We start from the raw sequence: 16,478 nt of genomic DNA, 5'->3' as shown, positions 1-16,478 counted from the left end.
TAGCTCTTGTGGAGGGTCTGAAGGAATACCCGTTGAACTCCATGTAGATGATGGGGAAGAGAAAACTGGAAAAACGGTGTGTATGGATGACACAGAAGAATTGGAATGTGTGGAGACTGTAGATTTGGAGGAGAAATATTCGGCGATGCAGGATCTTGAGGATCCTGTGGAAGGATTTGGATCCAGAGGTAACCCCTGGAAAAAACTATGTAATAGAGAAATAATTTGAGACATCGTTCTTCAGCCGTTGGGCAAGAAGGATGGTCAGGTGGTCTTGCAGATTTTTTGAGATGCTTGACCGGTGTTTTTGGTGATGGAGATGTTGGTCTCTTTTTGGGACTTTGAGGCTGAGAAAGTATATCCGGTGATGAGTCCCAATTCCTAGCCGGTTCATACCAAGGAAGGAGCGTGATGATCTCCCTGTAGGGATGCAGAATTCTGCAGAGCAGATCTGGCTGAAGATGATGCTCCAGATTGCGGTGCAACATGCTTTGTCTTTGATGATGATTTTTTGGGTTTTTCAGGAAGCCCAGGGATTGACTTTGGGATCTCTGAAGGAGTATGAGTAGTCTTCTTATGGTTATGATTGAGATGCATCGTGGCCTTTGACGATTTCAATAGGGTCGACGCATGCATCGGACGAGGCAGAGTAGGGCGGCTCGACGCAGGCTTTGACGGCGCATGCGTTGTATCCGAAGCAAAATGTGCGCATCGAGAAGTCTCTGACTGGGGTTTCTGCTTACCCGAGGAGGACTTCATTGATCTTCTACCTGCTGGAGAGGGGGCATACGAGTGCCTCAACCTCTCCATTTTCTCTGCCCTCTGGCTGGCAGGGACAATTTTCCACAGTCCCTGCATGCTGGCATAAATAACAATAAGTTGAATCCAGGGCTTCTAGGCATCTTGTCTTCGTTTCTTCAGCGAATTGTTTTTTTGAGAGGAGAGGAGAGGAGAGAGATCCACACGTCCATGCATTACCGCGGAAAACAAAAACTGAGGGAAACTGGAGGAGCACAGGAAGTCCAGATCTTGAGCACTTCAAAGCTCTTCCAGCTTAGAGAGAAAGCTCCGCCTTTGTGACATCACGGATGATGTCACCCAGTATGCATGGCTAAATGCCCTGCTTACTGATGGAAAAACAAAGTTCTCTCTCGAATTTGAGAAAACACTTGTTGGGGGTTTGAAAAATGATGAAAAAAGTATTCCAGGCTCGGGCTGGACTTGTTAGTTTTGGCTGACAGTGTTCTCATAATCGCGTGCAAGGCAGAAGTAGTAGTTATTGTTGTCAAAGTAAAGATGGCATCCATTACAGCCAGAATTGCCGGAAGGGGCTTCTCTGTAATTCTAGTCTTTTAAAAGCATTGCAGAAGACTGTTAGTCCAGATCACATGTTGCTGCTTAATTTGAGCATTGTTTCCTTGAGGCTCCCCCCACCCCAAAAGGTGATTTCCAATCAGGATATGCTGCCAACATTTCATGGTCATCCTGAAGAAAAGGAACTGACGCTCAAATAGACCATGTGACAAGCTCCAATGGAGTTGGACAAGAAACATGCAGTGGTATCGAACACCTCAAACAAAAATAAGATTGCATATACAATGCTCAGCAAGTGTAGCCAAGGGTATTCAATTCTACCTTTGCCTAGGTGAAGAAAAATGTTTCAGGTAGTGGTATACCTGTGGTAACAAGTCATTTCTTCTACTTACTGTTAAAAAAAAAACCAAAAAACCCCAAAGTATTATGTGCTACAAAAGAGTTGTTACAAAGTTGCTACAATGGGGCAGGTAAGAAAGCAAACACATAAATTCAAGCTGAAAAGCCAAAATATGAAGACATTTTGCAATTTCTCATCACTTTAAAAAAAAAAAAAAAAAAAAAAAAAAAAAAGCATAGAACTGAAAAGTGATTTTTCACATATAGATAAACACATACTATAAATGTGTGTGAATATGAGAGATACATACATACATAGAGATTTGTGCTGGTGCTCAGGCAAAAAAAAAAAAAAAGACTGAAGGGACTCATAAGGCAACAAAGCTCTACTAGCTATGAGAGAGTGGCCCGTTTGGTACCACCAGATGACACCACCCATGTTATGGCTAATTCAGCCCTACTTAACAGAAAAATTCCACAACACAGCCACCCCTGATTACTTAAGAAACTCACTGATTCAAAGTAACTTGGACCTATCTTCTGACAAAAAGCCAACAGCCACATCTTCACTGGAAGGTCTTGGAACTTCCAAAACACAATCCCCCTACCCCCACACAAAACAGTAAAGGGTCTAGACTTCTGGCCACTCACCGACCTTCCTGGCATTGTATGCTTGGAATCTCTAAAGAGACTCCTAGCCAAATCTAGTCTTAACTTCCTTCAAGCTTTGTCTTCAGGCGATATGGGAAATTTTGATTATCCCATGTTTTCACTAGCTTTCCTAGATCTTCTAAAAAAAATAAAATAAAATAAAATATTTCTTTTGAAGGAATATTTGGCCCACCTTGTCTTGGAAACTGATTCTCTCAACCAGATACATAGCCACAGCAAACAATGGAAGCCATACTCTGGCCCAATTCATAAGAGGAATCTGCCAAAAAAAGACACCCCCAGATACATCTGGCCTACATTCTTCAAACTCATCCCCTCACATTCCAAGGAACTTTCTTGTATATGCTGAGAAAAAATACAATCCTGTCCCTGCAACAATACTGTTGCACAAAGCAGCCTGCAGCTTCAGATGCCTGCTTAAGCACAGTCTCTATCTATAGTAAGCATCCTTGAGGACAAATCCCCTTTCCATAAGAATAGTCCTCCTCCTAGTGGCAGCACAAATGAGTGGATCTATCCTAAGTATTTTCAGCTTTCCTCTTACTGAACGAGTGGGATGCAGCTTCACCAGTCTTACCTCCTTCAAAATTTATCTCTGGGTTATCCATTACACAGAGATAAAAACCAATCTATGCCAAAGAAAAGCTTTGGATATTTTCCTTAAACTCATCATTGTATGGTCTTCTGTGAAGTTAATAGCCTCCTTTCCTTTTTCTTTCACTATGTTCAGCATTCTTAAAGTCTGACAATTGTCTCAATTGTTGTATGTTGTAGCCCCTGACACAGCCCCATTGTAAGAGGGCGAAACTCGGCCTGAGTTGGGCTTGTTTGAAAATTTTGTCTCTGTCCAATAAAGAATCCAGATCGGACATTTGGCTTCTAATTCTGTATCGTCGCCTCCACGGCTTTGTTAGATGCCCTCCCTTGCTGTTTCATCAGTCCCCTGATGCTGAGGCACCCCTCCCCCTGGAACAGATGACTCCATGTGCTGCCCTCTTCCTCTCCTCCCCAAAAGATTTAGAGAGGCCTCCCCCTCCTAGTGCCCAACAATCCAATCCACGTGCACGGTAAACTGAGTGCTTCCCACACGCCTGAAGAGATGCCATCACTTCCTCCCCTACCTCCCCCCTATAGTCCCTGACCACACTGCCAAGAAAAAAAAAAAAAAATCAAGAGAACTACAATGTACCTTCAGACAGCAAACCATTCTTCTGCTTTCCATGTTCTCTCTTTCCTTTCATTTTTTTAAACAACTTTAACAAGCAGGAACCAGACACAGGCCCAGGCCTCAGATAAAGAGAAGAAAAGATAGAAAGGGAAACCTTGCTTAAGGTTTGTTTGGGGGTTGTTTTTTTGGGGGGGGAGGAGAGACCACAGAAGACAGAAAGAGGAGGGGAAATTTGCGTAAGGACCCAACCTCTGTCCGAGTGGACTAGTAGAAGTAAAACAGGATTGGTTAAGCAAAATACCTACAGCAACACAAGCTTTTATTTCATCTACCCAGGTTACGTCCTTCTCCATGTTATCAACATTCTCCTCCTCCCCAAATCTAAACCTAATACCACAGAGACAATCCTTGAACAGGGACTACAAAATGTGGAACACATGTACCCCACACATCTGGCCACCAGGTGTCACTACTATGCAATGGCAAAGTCTCCCTTCATCCAGGCACACTGAACCCTGCGCCTCTGCAGAATGTCCAATCTTGGCTAGCCCAGAGAACAGAAGCCAAATTTTGGAATCAAACTCAGGTTGCCTGTAAAACTGTATGCAGTATAGCCACTGAGTTGGTCCCAGGGACTACACAGCTTTCTGGTTCCCCCTAATTCCTACCTGTTACAAATTTGTTTGCACTTGTACCATATTTCCTGTTTCAAGCCTATTCTAGTCTGTATTCCTATGTGCCCACATCCTTGCCTCTTCCTGCCTTCATCTCACTTGCTTCTGCACTTTGCTTCTCAGATATGATCTCCATTTGTCCTTGAACTTGCAGGCTGAAACTTACTGTTTGTACCTCACTACCATCCTCTGATTCCCTAAGCTTAAATCTACTGCTTCAGAATAGTCTGCCTCCATGCTGGCCACTTCGTGCTGGGTATAACATGTAAGCCTCGATGCTGAATTGGCTTTGTCCATTTGTTAAAAAGATATCTTTTCATTCAAACTGATTCATTAGTACTGTCTGGTAATTTTGGAGAGAAGCACTCAAAATAACCAAGCAGATTAATCTACTAGATAAATGAAGCTTGACCGACGTGCCGCAAATGCGCAGTAAAGAGCAGCTCTACTGCGCATGCGCGGGCGGGAGAGCACGTCGGTCAGAGCAGAGCTAAGATGGCGCTGGGAGGAGCAGGAGCAGCGGCAATATCGGGCGTAGCAGCGGCGGTATTGGAGTGTCGGATGGATGGAGCTACACTAGCTGGGAGGAACGGCAACGGCGATATCGGGAGGAAATGCAGTGGCAGGAAGGAGGAGTTGAGGTGCGCGCCAGGGAGGGATCCCCTGAGACCTCCTGTCTCCGTGAGCGGGCCGCGCTGAACAGCAAAAGAGGGAGAGGGAAGGGGGTGTGGATGAGCTGGGAGGGAATGAGAGTGAGAGAGGGGATTGAGAGAGGGTGGGGAGTGACTGAGAGAAGGGGAGGGAGAGTGAGGGGGAGGTGAGAGTGAGGGAAGAGGGAGAATGTGAGGGAGAATGTGAGGGGAGGGGAGGGAGAGTGAGGGTGAGAGTGAAGGAAGGGAGTTTGAGTGAGGGCAGGGGAGGGAAGGGGGGTGAGTGACTGAGGTGAATGAGCGAGGGGAAGGGGGAGTGAGGGAAAAGAAGTGTAGACAGGTGCAATGACCGAAAACGGACCGAAAAAATGTTTTAATGTAGCCCGTTGTTACGGGCTTAACGGCTAGTTTCATAACAACCAAAATGTAACACTTTTGGGAGTTTAAGCAGGCAACACATGCAGAAAATGGGTCAGACCAAGGCTTCTGTTTCCTGGCATGACATGTATCAAGTTTATGGGTGAACATTCCATTCTTCCTAACACAATCGCTCTCTTCTATCAGACAGAATTGATGAATTAAAATTTATCACTAACCTTTAGTCGCCTGACCATTTCTTCTTTGGATATTTTATCAGAGATTTCCTTCACTCCAGGAGGGTATGTGATTTTTCCATCATTTGCTTTTGACTTGGAATGAGCCATTGTTGCAGGATGTGTTATTTAACCCTGGGAAAGATATAAGGAAAGTAATGTTAGGTAATAATTTAAAAAATATAAATTAAAAAAGTCGTTCTAAACATCCAACAAATATTTTTTTTCTCTTGATATTTTATCTGCCAGATCACTAGAATAATGCACCCAGACATTTACAAAACAGATCACAATTTGTGCTCAGGTAATAACTGATTAAAAAAATAAATACAAACACAATATAGCAGGCTTGGCCAATTCTGGTCCTCCAGAGCCACTAACAGGTCTGGTTTATCAGAATATCCACAATGAACATGCATGAGAGATTTACATATGATGTAGGCAGCATTTGATTATGTATGACCGGGGTGGAGGAGTAGGAATACTTATCACCAACTCTTGATGGATTCACTAAAACACTTTTTCTCATCCAATCATTTCCAGTCCCAGGAGTATGAAGGTGCTGTAGAACATACTTGTGTAGCTGAATTGTTACTGCCCTCCATCGCATACAAATGTCTCATGCATGTTCATTGTGGATATCCTGATAAACCAGTGGTTCTCAACCTTTCTAATGCCGTGACCCCGCAATACAGTTCCTCATGTTGCAGTGACCCCAAACCAAAAAATAATACATTTTTCCATGGCCCGGCAAGGCAGGGCGGGGCTTTGGTCATATGGGGGCGGGGTTATGGATGGGGTTGGATTTTAGTGCATACTTATTTATTATGACATTTATAAACAGAACCACCATTCCTCATAAAACAATAAAATTAAGAAACATAAAGCATCAGTTATAATAGTACAACCATACTAATAAAAGAATATTTTAAAATTACTGATAAATAGAATTTCTATTAATTAAAATCATATACATTTTTATAATTTCCCAAACACCAATAAAATATTTCAAAACAGCACATATATCAAACACACAATAATTAAAACTAATAAGGATTTTAAAAAGCCCCTGCTGTCCATACATGGGAGCTCTTGATTTCCAGTCACCCTGATATTGTCGAGGATTAGGAGGTTATCCTCTCTCTCTCACACATACACTGTCACATACATACACATTCATGCTCTTATACCCACCATAACCTCTCACTCTCACAGACACTGATACACTCTCAGGGTGTAAGACACTCTCTCCCCCCCACTCACACACACTCTTACTCCCCTGGATTTTCTCATACACACTCATGCTCTCACTCTTACTGGCTCCCTCACAACCTCAGAGCCTCTCAGATAAAACTCTATGCAGCAGAAATAATGCTGAATGTTGAGAATTGTGTTATGCAGACTAATCTGGAAAATGCACTAATTTCCACATGAGTCATAATGAATCAGTCCTCAGCTGCAGGCTTCAATTGATTATCCTGGCTCCCTTTAATGTTTGCCAAATACAGTTCATGTGTAACAGCAATCCTAATTCTCCACCAGATCAAGCTGATTTCACATCCCACTTCATACTTTGTCACCTCCAGCTGAGTCAAACAATTAATCTAATTACTGCCACTGCTGCCACGTGGCTATTGGGGAGGCGCTGATTGCTGCTATTGGCACTGAAGCCCATTCTGCTGCCTCCTCTGTGCAGGCCCCGTGGGTTTCCACTTCCTCCATGTTGATCTCGTACATTGTGAGATCCGCATAAAGAAAGTGCTACTCTTGCACATTCCCAAAGATTACATGTGCCAATCAGTAAAAAGTAATTTATTTTTTTTTTACATCTGCTTCCCTTTCTTATTTTTTTGCCATTTCCTTTTATATTGCCTTTTTTTCTATTTCTTTTCTCTCCACCTGTCTTCTTCCCTCAAACACACAGTCAGGTTCTCATTCTCACATGCATTTCTCTCACACACACATACACACAGGCTCTCACTGTCACATGCTCTCTCTCATGCAATCATTCATACACACAGTCTCACTGGCACAGGCTGTCTGAGTCTCACACACAGGCTCTCTCACACCCCCACATGCTGCCTTGCTCAAGCACAGGCTCTCACTCTTACATGCTGTCTCTTTCACACACACAGAGGCTCTCACATGCTGTCTCTGCAAACATACACAGACTCAACTCACTCTCACACAATCTCTCAACTCATCTCATACTCGCACACACCTCTCTCTCACCTCTGGGCCTCTTCTTTACGGGTTGCCACAGGATGGGCTCTGCAGTGGCCCTAGTCTTCCCGGCCCCGCTGCTCCTCTTCTGCACGCGGCTGAAGCGCCTCTTCTACCCACGCGGCTAACGCGCCTCCTCCTTCCTGCCCGTGCGGCTCCGGCAACATTTGTCTTCCGGCGCAGGGCGGGCAGGAAGGAAGTAGGAGGAGCACCTGCAGTGGCTGATACACCTCCTTCCTGCCTGCGCGACTCCAGCAACATACTTCACCGCGACGCGCTAGCTTTTTGGGCCTTGTCTCTTCCCTTTTGGGGTTGGAGGAGGCAGGTCTCCAGCTTTGTCCCGCCTCCCCGCAGCAGCCGCGGCGCCGCGGACAGGCAAAAAACCCCAATGGCCCGGTACTGGTCCACGGCCCGGTGGTTGGGGACCCTGCTTTAGGCGACCCCTGTGTTTTGGTCGTTCGACCCCCGCCGGGGTCGCGACCCACAGATTGAGAACCGCTGTGATAAACCATACCTATTAGTGGCTCTCGAGGACTGGAGTTGACCAGATAGATAGTTTAAGAACATAAGAAATGCCACACTGGGTCAGACCAAAGGTCCATCACACCCAGTATCCTGTTTCCAACAGTGGCCAATCCATATCACAAGTACCTGGCAAGTACCAAACATTAGATAAATCACAAGCTACTATTGCTCATTAAATTACCATAATAGTTTATGGATTTTTCCTCTAGGAACTTATCCAAACCTTTTTTAAACCCAGTTACACTAACTGCTGTAACCACATCCTCTGGCAATGAATTAGGAAAATTAGTTCTTACCTGTTAATTTTCGTTCCTGTAGTACCAGGGATCAGTCCAGACCATGGGTTGAGCCTCCTGTCCAGCAGATGGAGACAGACCAAAACTGAAAGGGTATCCGATATCAGGACAGAGCCTACCCTGCAGCCCTTCAGAATAACCATTGTCAAAGCAGAAAACATGAAGATAAACAGTAAGGAATCAAGCAAGTAACAAGAGAACTCGAGCAAACAACAAGAGAACTCAAAAAATTTGAACAAGCGCAAACATTGACTGGACTCTGTAGATGGACGCTCTTGCATGAATGTCCATGGTCATCATATAGATGCTTCCGGTGCCTCTTGATTATCATCACAGAAAAAAATAATTCGGAATCCTGCAGAGAGAGGAAAGAAGCTTCGAGCGGACAGTAGGAAGTAAAGGGAAGGGGTCTGGGCTGATCCGTGGTACTACAGGAACGAAAATTAACAGGTAAGAACTAATTTTCCTTTCCCTGTATATATCCGGATCAGTCCAGACCATGGGATGTACCAGAGCTTCCCTAAACAGGGTGGGACAGAAACAGTCCCGCTTGAAGCACCTGCCGACCAAAGGAACCAAAGACTGGCATCTGAGCATCAAGGCGGTAATGCCAAGCAAACGTATGCAGAGACTTCCATGTAGCTGCCCTTCATATCTCCTGCGGAGAGACAGACTGACTCTCTGCCCAAGAAGTTGCTTGAGAATGCAAGGAATGAGCCTTCAGACCCTCCGGGACCGCCCGGCCCTGACAGATATAGGCCGATGCGATCGCCTTCTTCAACCAGTGAGAAATCATAGTCTGTTTGCCCCGGTTGGGCCCACTCCATAAGACAAAGATGATCCGAAACTCGGAATTCATTGGTTACCTGAAGATAACGTATGAGACCGCGTGTCACATCCAGACGGCGTAGATCATCCCCGACCGTACTTGCAATATCAGTGGGAGAGAACGAGGGGAGCTCCACCGACTGATTGACATGAAAGGCAGAAACAACCTTCGGCAAGAAAGACGATACAGTCTTAAAGGAGACACGCACACACACACACCCACCCCCAAGTCCAAAAAACGCAGGAAGGGCTCCTGGCAAGACAACGCTTGAATCTCAGACACCCGTCTGGTGGAGAAATTAGAGTCCAAAAACACCGCCTTAAGTGTTAAATCCTTGAGAGTAGAGCGGCAGAGAGGCTCGAAGGGAGAAAGGCAGAGAGCCCGGAGAACCAAGTTAAGGCTCCATGAAGGACAAGTGGAACGCAGTGGCGGCTTCAAATGTTTTAACTCCCTTGAGGAAACGGACAATATCTGGATGAGACGCAACCGCATAACCTTCAAGACTTCCCAAGAGAGAGCTGACAGCAGAAATCTGTTCCCGGAGCCAGCCGAACGATAGGCCCTTAGAGAGACCGCGCTGGAGAAAGAAAAGAACCAGCGAAACTGGGGCTGAATGTGCCGAGACATCAGATTCCACGCAGACAAGTTTGAAGACCTTCCAAACTCAGACATAGGCGAAGGAAGTAGAAGTCTTGCGAGCACACAGAATAGTGGAGATGACGTCCTCCCTATATCCCTTCTTCCTCAGTCTCCGCCGTTCAAAAGCCAGGCCACTAGGCAGAAGCGATCCACCTGATCAAAAAATATGGGACCCTGATTGAGCAGGTACTGAAAATGACCAAGACGAAGAGGGCCGTCCCTCAACAGGTTTACTAGATCCGCGAACCATGGGTAGCCACTCAGGAGCTACGAGAATGACTGGACCTCTGTGGAGCTCTATCCTTCTGAGTACTTTTCCCTCCAGGGGCCAAGGAGGGAACACATACAGAAGGACGTCGCACGGCCACGGGAGGACTAGAGCATCTACTCCCTCCGAGCAGTGCTCCCTCCAGCTGCTGAAAAACCTGGGAGCTTTGGCATTGTCCAAGGTTGCCATGAGGTCCAGGTGCAGGGGACCCCACCTGTGGACAATCAGATCCATTGCTTCATCAGACAACTCCCACTCGCCTGGATTGAGACGCTGACTACTCAAGAAATCGGCTTGAACATTCTTCTTGCCTGCAATGTGAGAAGCTGCTAGGCACTCTAGATGGCGCTTCGCCCACGTGAAGAGCTGACTGGCCTCAAGGGCCACCGGGCGACACCTGGTGCTCCCTGGAGATTGATATACGCCACTGTGGTAGAGTTGTCCGAGAGCACCCAAACTGCTCTTCGGCGAAGCAGCGAGAGAAACGCTTTCAGAGCCAGACGAACCACTCGAGCCTCCAGGCGATTGATGTGCCAGCGGGACTGGGCTGGGGACCAGTATCCCTGCGTGGCCTGTGACTGGCAGACCGCTCCCCATCCGGAGAGGCTGGGGTCCATCGTGACTACAATCCACTGCGGAGTCTGAAGGGATATTCCTCTCAGAAGGTGCTTGAGCAATAGCCACCACTGTATGTCGCTGATGGTAGAGTCAGAGAGCGGGAGCAGTGTCTGAAACTATTCAGACACTGGTTTCCAACAGGATAGGAAAGCTTTCTGAAGGGTCGCATATGTGCAAAAGCCCAGGGGACCAAGTCGATAGTGGAAGCCATGGTCCCCAGAACCTGTAGGTAGTCCCACGTCGAGGGAAGAGGCATGGAAAGGAAGTTTCAGACTTGATCCATCAGCCTGAACGCTCGAGAGTCCGGCAGGAAAACCTTGCCGACTCGGGTGTCGAACCAAGCCCCTAGGAATTCTAAGACCTGGGAAGGAAAGATTTCTCTTGGAAAAATTGACTATCCATCCCAGGGACGAGAGAAGAGCAAGGACGCGGTCCACTGCCAGTTGGCATAGGGTCTCCGACTTGGCCCGTACTAGCCAATCGTCCAGGTACGGGTAGACTAGGACTCTGTCCCTCCAGAGAGTGGCCGCCACCACCACCATCACCTTGGTAAACATGCGTGGTGCTGTGGCGAGCCCGAAGGGCAGAGCCCGGAACTGAAAATGTTGACCCAAAATGTGGAATCTGAGATACCTCTGATGTTCGGCACGGATCGGTATGTGCAGGTAGGCCTCAGTCAGGTCGAGAGAGGACAGAAATTCTCCGGGATGAACAGCCGCTATAACTGCCTGCAGGGTTTCCATCTGAAAGTGGGGCACTCTGAGGGCTCGGTTGACTCTCTTGAGATCCAAGATGGGACGGAAGGAGTCATCCTTTTTCGGAACCATGAAGTAAATAGAATACTGGCCGGCACCTTGTTCTTCCTCCGGGACTGCGACTATAGCTCCCAGCCCCTGGAGCCTGGCGAGAGTCGGACACACAGCGGCTCACTTCAGATGTTCGCACAGGGAGACTATGTACAGGTCCGGCAGGTCTTGAGCAAATTCTAAGGCATAGCCTCTTTCGATTATCTTGAGGACCCACTGGTCCGACGTAATTTTGACCTATTCCTCCAAGAACAGAGATAGACGACCACCTAAGTTGGGAACGGAGGGATGGGCCGGCGGAATCTCACTGGGAGGCGTTGTGGATTACCATCCCGGAAGGCATGACAGCCTCGAAAGGACTGAGACCAGGACTGAGACCTGGAGGAATTTCCCCCAGAGAAGGCATCTCTTGCCCTGGGGTTATATATCCGCTGACCCTGGTGCGCATAGGGAAAAAGGTTCTTGACTGTTTCGGGCGGTCCTCAGGTAGCTTATGAACCTTATTCTCACCCAAGGATTTAATAAGCTGCTCCAGGTCCTCGCCAAAAAGCAACTTACCTTTAAAGGAGAGTGTGCCCAGCTGCGCCTTGGAAGACGAGTCAGCCGCCCAATTATGGAGCCAGAGTAGCCATCTGGCTCCGACCGCCAAAGCCATTGCTTTCGCTTGGACCTGCAACAGATCATAAAGGGCATCCGCCCCATACGCTATAGCGCCTTCCAACCTTTCAGCCTGCTCTGCCTCTGCAGACGGGAGGTCCTGGGTGCTGAGAAATTGCTGGACCCACGTAAGGCATGCCCGTTGCATGAGACTGCTGCAGATCGTCGCCCGAACCCCCAAGACCAAGACTTCGAAGATGCGCTTGAGATGGAATTCCAGCTTGCGGTCTTGGACATCTCTCAAGGTCATAGCACCCACCACCGGGATGGTGGTGTGCTTAGTGACTACCGTCACAGAAGAATCCACCTTGGGAATTTTCAGCATGTCTAAACACTCTTCCGGGAGAGGATAGAGCTTCTCCATGGCCCTCCCGACGCGGAGTCCCGAATCGGGGGCCTCCCATTCCCAGAGGAGCATCAGCCTATGCATTGGATGGAAGGGAAAGGTGCACTGAAGAGCCCCAAGTCCCGCCAGGACCTTGCAAGCCGGCATCGCGGCCGAGAACTCGTCCACTGAGGGACACTCAAAAAATCCGGGTCCTACGAGTCCTGCTACCCCGAAACAGGAGCAGCCGAGGAACTCAAAATGGCCACCGTTCCCACGGTTTGTCGGAACGGCGCAGCCATGCGCTTGTGCGGCCTTGCATGGGCTCCGGAGATCGCAGCCGCGGAGGGCCCCCCCCCCGGCAGACCCTTAGAGCAGAGCCCTTCTCTAGAGAGACGGAGCGAAGAATCCCTGCAGGCCAGGCAGAGAGGAGAGCGCGGCATGACCCCGATGCAGAGGAGCAGCAGTAATTAGAATCAGCTGGGCTGCCGAGGCTGAGGAAGGAGACTGAACTCTGCACACTCCCAACTGTCACAAAAGGCTGCCAAGTTTTTAGTTTGTTTTTTTTTAAACTTATTGCAGAGGAAAACACATCCCTGCAGGCAGCTCCAGGGAATATATGTATATGTATGTGAGAGTGAGAGTGAGAGACACACACACACACACAGACAGACACTGTACAGGGGGAGTGACTGGGACCACCAATTTCACCCCACAGCCAAGGAACACCGGGGATAGGGAGCCTAGGCTATATTACACAAGGGGAAAAGCTCCCCTAGGCGCGCCCCCCCCAAGAGCAAGGAGACAGAAACTGTCTCTTGTATGGAAATCAACAGATTCCAATTTTTTAAATTTTAAATTGATAAATAATAAATACTTGCTTGATCCAATAAGTTTAGAGAAGAAAGTAAGCCCCAAAACAGGGCTAAGCAAAAGAAACAGGGAACCGCAGGGTGAGCTGTCGCATCTGCTGGAGACAGACAAATACTGAAGGGCTGCAGGGTAGGGCTCTGCCCTGATATAGGATACCCTTTCAGTTTTGGTCTGTCTCCATCTGCTGCACAGGAGGCTCAACCCATGGTCTGGACTGATCCGGGTACGTACAGGGAACCAGAGCTTAACTATGCGCTGAGTGAAAAAGAATTTTCTTCCATTTGTTTTAAATTAGCTACTTGCTAACTTCATGGCGTGTCCCCTTGTCCTTCTATTATCTGAGAGAGTAAATAACCGATTTACATTAACTTGTTCAAGGCCTTTCATGATTTTGTAGTCTTCTATCATATCCCACCCCCCCCCCTTCAGTCTCTTCTCCAAACTAAACAGCCCTAAATTCTTTAGCCTTTCCTCATAGGGCAGCCATTCCATGCCCCTTGTTTTGGTTGCCTTTTGAGAAGCAGTGACCAGAACTGCACACAGTTTTCAAGGTGCAGTCTCACCATGGAGCAATACAGAGGCATTATGCCATCCTCCATTTTATTTCCCATTCCCTTCCTAATAATTCGTTTTTTGATCGCCACAGCACACTGAGCTGACAATTTCAATGTATTATCCACTATGACCCCTAGATCTCTTTCCTGGGTGGTAATTCCTAAGATAGAACCTAACATTGTGCAACTACAGAAAGAGTTATTTCTCCCTATATGCTTCGCTTTGCACTTGTCCATGTTAAATTTCACCTGCCATTTGGAAGCCCAATCTTCCAGTCACGCAAGGACCTCCTGCATAATTTTGTGTCATCTGCAAATTTGATCACCTCACTCATCGTACCCCTTTCCATATCATTTATAAATATATTAAACACCAGTCCAAGTACAGATCCCTGAGGCACTCCACCGTGAAAACTGACATTTAATCCTACTCTGTTTCTTGTCTTTTAATCAGCTTGCAATCCACAAAAGAACATCACCTCCTATCCCATGACTTTTTAGTTTTCTTAGAAGCCTCTCATGCGGGACTTTGTCAAATGTCTTCTGAAAATCCAAATACACCTCATCTACTGGTTCATCTTTGTTTACATGCTTATTCACCCTTCTACAGGTCTAATGGACCATTTATTTTCAAACATTTTCCCATGGGACACAATGGAAGGAAATGAATTCTAACCCCCCCACCCTAAGTTTTCACATACATATTTCCCCAGCCTCCTCCAGCTCACTTTCCCCATCACCCCCTACTACTCAAGCTCACCACCTACTCCCAGCACTCATCACTCACTGGGGTAGATTTTCAAAGGGGTACGCGCATAAGATACGCGCGTACCCCTCAAACCCCCCCTGCGCACCGAGCCTATTTTGCATAGGCTCGGCAGCGAGCGCAAGCCCCGGGACGCGCGTAAGTCCTGGGGCTTGCATGGAGGGGCGTGTCGGGGGGCATGTTGCAAGTGATGCTGCGTTTCGGGGGCGGCGCCACGGCCTCCGGACCAGAACACAGAGCGCGGCAGCCGGCCCGGCAGGAGTAACTTTGCCGACAAAGGTGGGGGGGTTAGGTAGGGGAAGGTGTGGGGGGGTTGGAAGGAAAGTTCCCTCCGAGGCCGCTCTGATTTCGAAGCGGCCTCGGAGGAAACTGAGGCAGGCTGCGCGGCTCGGCGCGTGCAGGCTGCCGATTTTGGGCAGCCTTGCGCGCGCCGACCCCAGATTTTAATGGCTACGCGCGTATCTATTGAAATCCCGCGTACTCTTGTTCGCGCCTGGTGCGCGAACAAAAGTACGCGTGTGCGCAGATTTATAAAATCTGCCCCACTGTCTTCAACGATAAAGTTCAATATAGCTCAGTCACTGAGCCACACAGTACCTGTAACTCCCACCTCTGATTTCACAATGAGGGCTGAAGAACCCAAAAATACAGGCACCACATGGCTCAGTCACTTTGAGCCTTATAGAACAGGAGTGCAAGAACAGGTCAGCACCCCAAGTTTGCAAACCACTGAAATAAACCATTCAAAGCAAATAAGCTCCAAGATATGCTATGAAACTACAAAAATGTGGCAGAATTATACAAAAATAGTCCTAATTTTATCAGGTGCCACTGGCTCTAATAAAAAGAACTTCCAAGCACACACTGCCTCTATACATTATTCTCTATGAGACCCATGAGGCAGTTCTTTGGCACAATGCAAGCATTAAGAGCATGAATAGTAAATTTGAGAGAACGTAATCATGCCCTACATAGTCTGGCTTAAGTTAGATTCATTCCTATCACACTGGGGCCAATGTAATAAGCAGCGGTAATGCTGCTGCGGGTTTCAGCACATACTGTCTTCACATTCATAAGCACAATTTCCCACGCAATTTTTAAGACAGTGATGTAATAAGAGCTTGTGCATGGGGAAAAAACAGGCATATAAAGCCACTTACCAAACCACTGCTTCTTCTGTATGAGTGCAAGTAGGGCAAATAGTGAACTGGGACCCGATATTCACTAACTTGTCTGGCAGAAGTTACCACCACCAGGAATACTACCTTCCAGGTGAGGTACTTTATGTGGCAGGTGTTCAAAGGTTCGAACAGAGGCTTCATGAGTTTTCCAAAACGAAATTAAGGTCCCAAGGTATCACGCATGAAATAGGAAACAAGCGGATGGTTGGAAATAGGCAGTACATCCTGAGGGCAATGAAAGGCTGCAATGGCAATGATGTGCATCCTGACAGATGCCGGAGCCAACCCAGTCTGGTAGAGTGTGTGAAGGTACTCCAACAGGGATGTAGGAGAGCATAACGACGGATCAATTTCCCTCGACTTGCACTACTCAGAGTAGCGATGCCTTTTTCCTTTATAATTGACTAGTCGTTAAGCCCGTAACAACGGGCTACATTTAACTTTTTTTCGGTCCATTTCCTTCCCACTCCCTCCCCCTCATCCCCTCCCTCTCTCCTCCCTCCCCCCC

The 16,478-nt window shown here is 47.5% G+C and overlaps 1 protein-coding gene across 7 annotated transcripts in view; it reads right to left on the bottom strand.

The window, feature by feature from the left end:
- PDS5B (PDS5 cohesin associated factor B) overlaps nucleotides 1-16,478 on the bottom strand; it is a 644,248-nt gene that overhangs the window by 593,402 nt on the left and 34,368 nt on the right. For all 7 annotated transcript variants that reach the window (XM_029602667.1, XM_029602671.1, XM_029602673.1 and 4 more), the window contains exon 2: nucleotides 5,414-5,545. In XM_029602667.1, the coding sequence (XP_029458527.1) occupies nucleotides 5,414-5,521 (108 nt within the window). In that variant the 5' untranslated portion in view covers nucleotides 5,522-5,545. The remainder of the gene's footprint in view (nucleotides 1-5,413; nucleotides 5,546-16,478) is intronic.

The sequence above is a fragment of the Rhinatrema bivittatum genome, chromosome 5 (assembly GCF_901001135.1).
Source record: "Rhinatrema bivittatum chromosome 5, aRhiBiv1.1, whole genome shotgun sequence".
Taxonomy (NCBI): domain Eukaryota; kingdom Metazoa; phylum Chordata; class Amphibia; order Gymnophiona; family Rhinatrematidae; genus Rhinatrema; species Rhinatrema bivittatum.
This window is presented reverse-complemented; position numbering and strand designations above follow the sequence as displayed.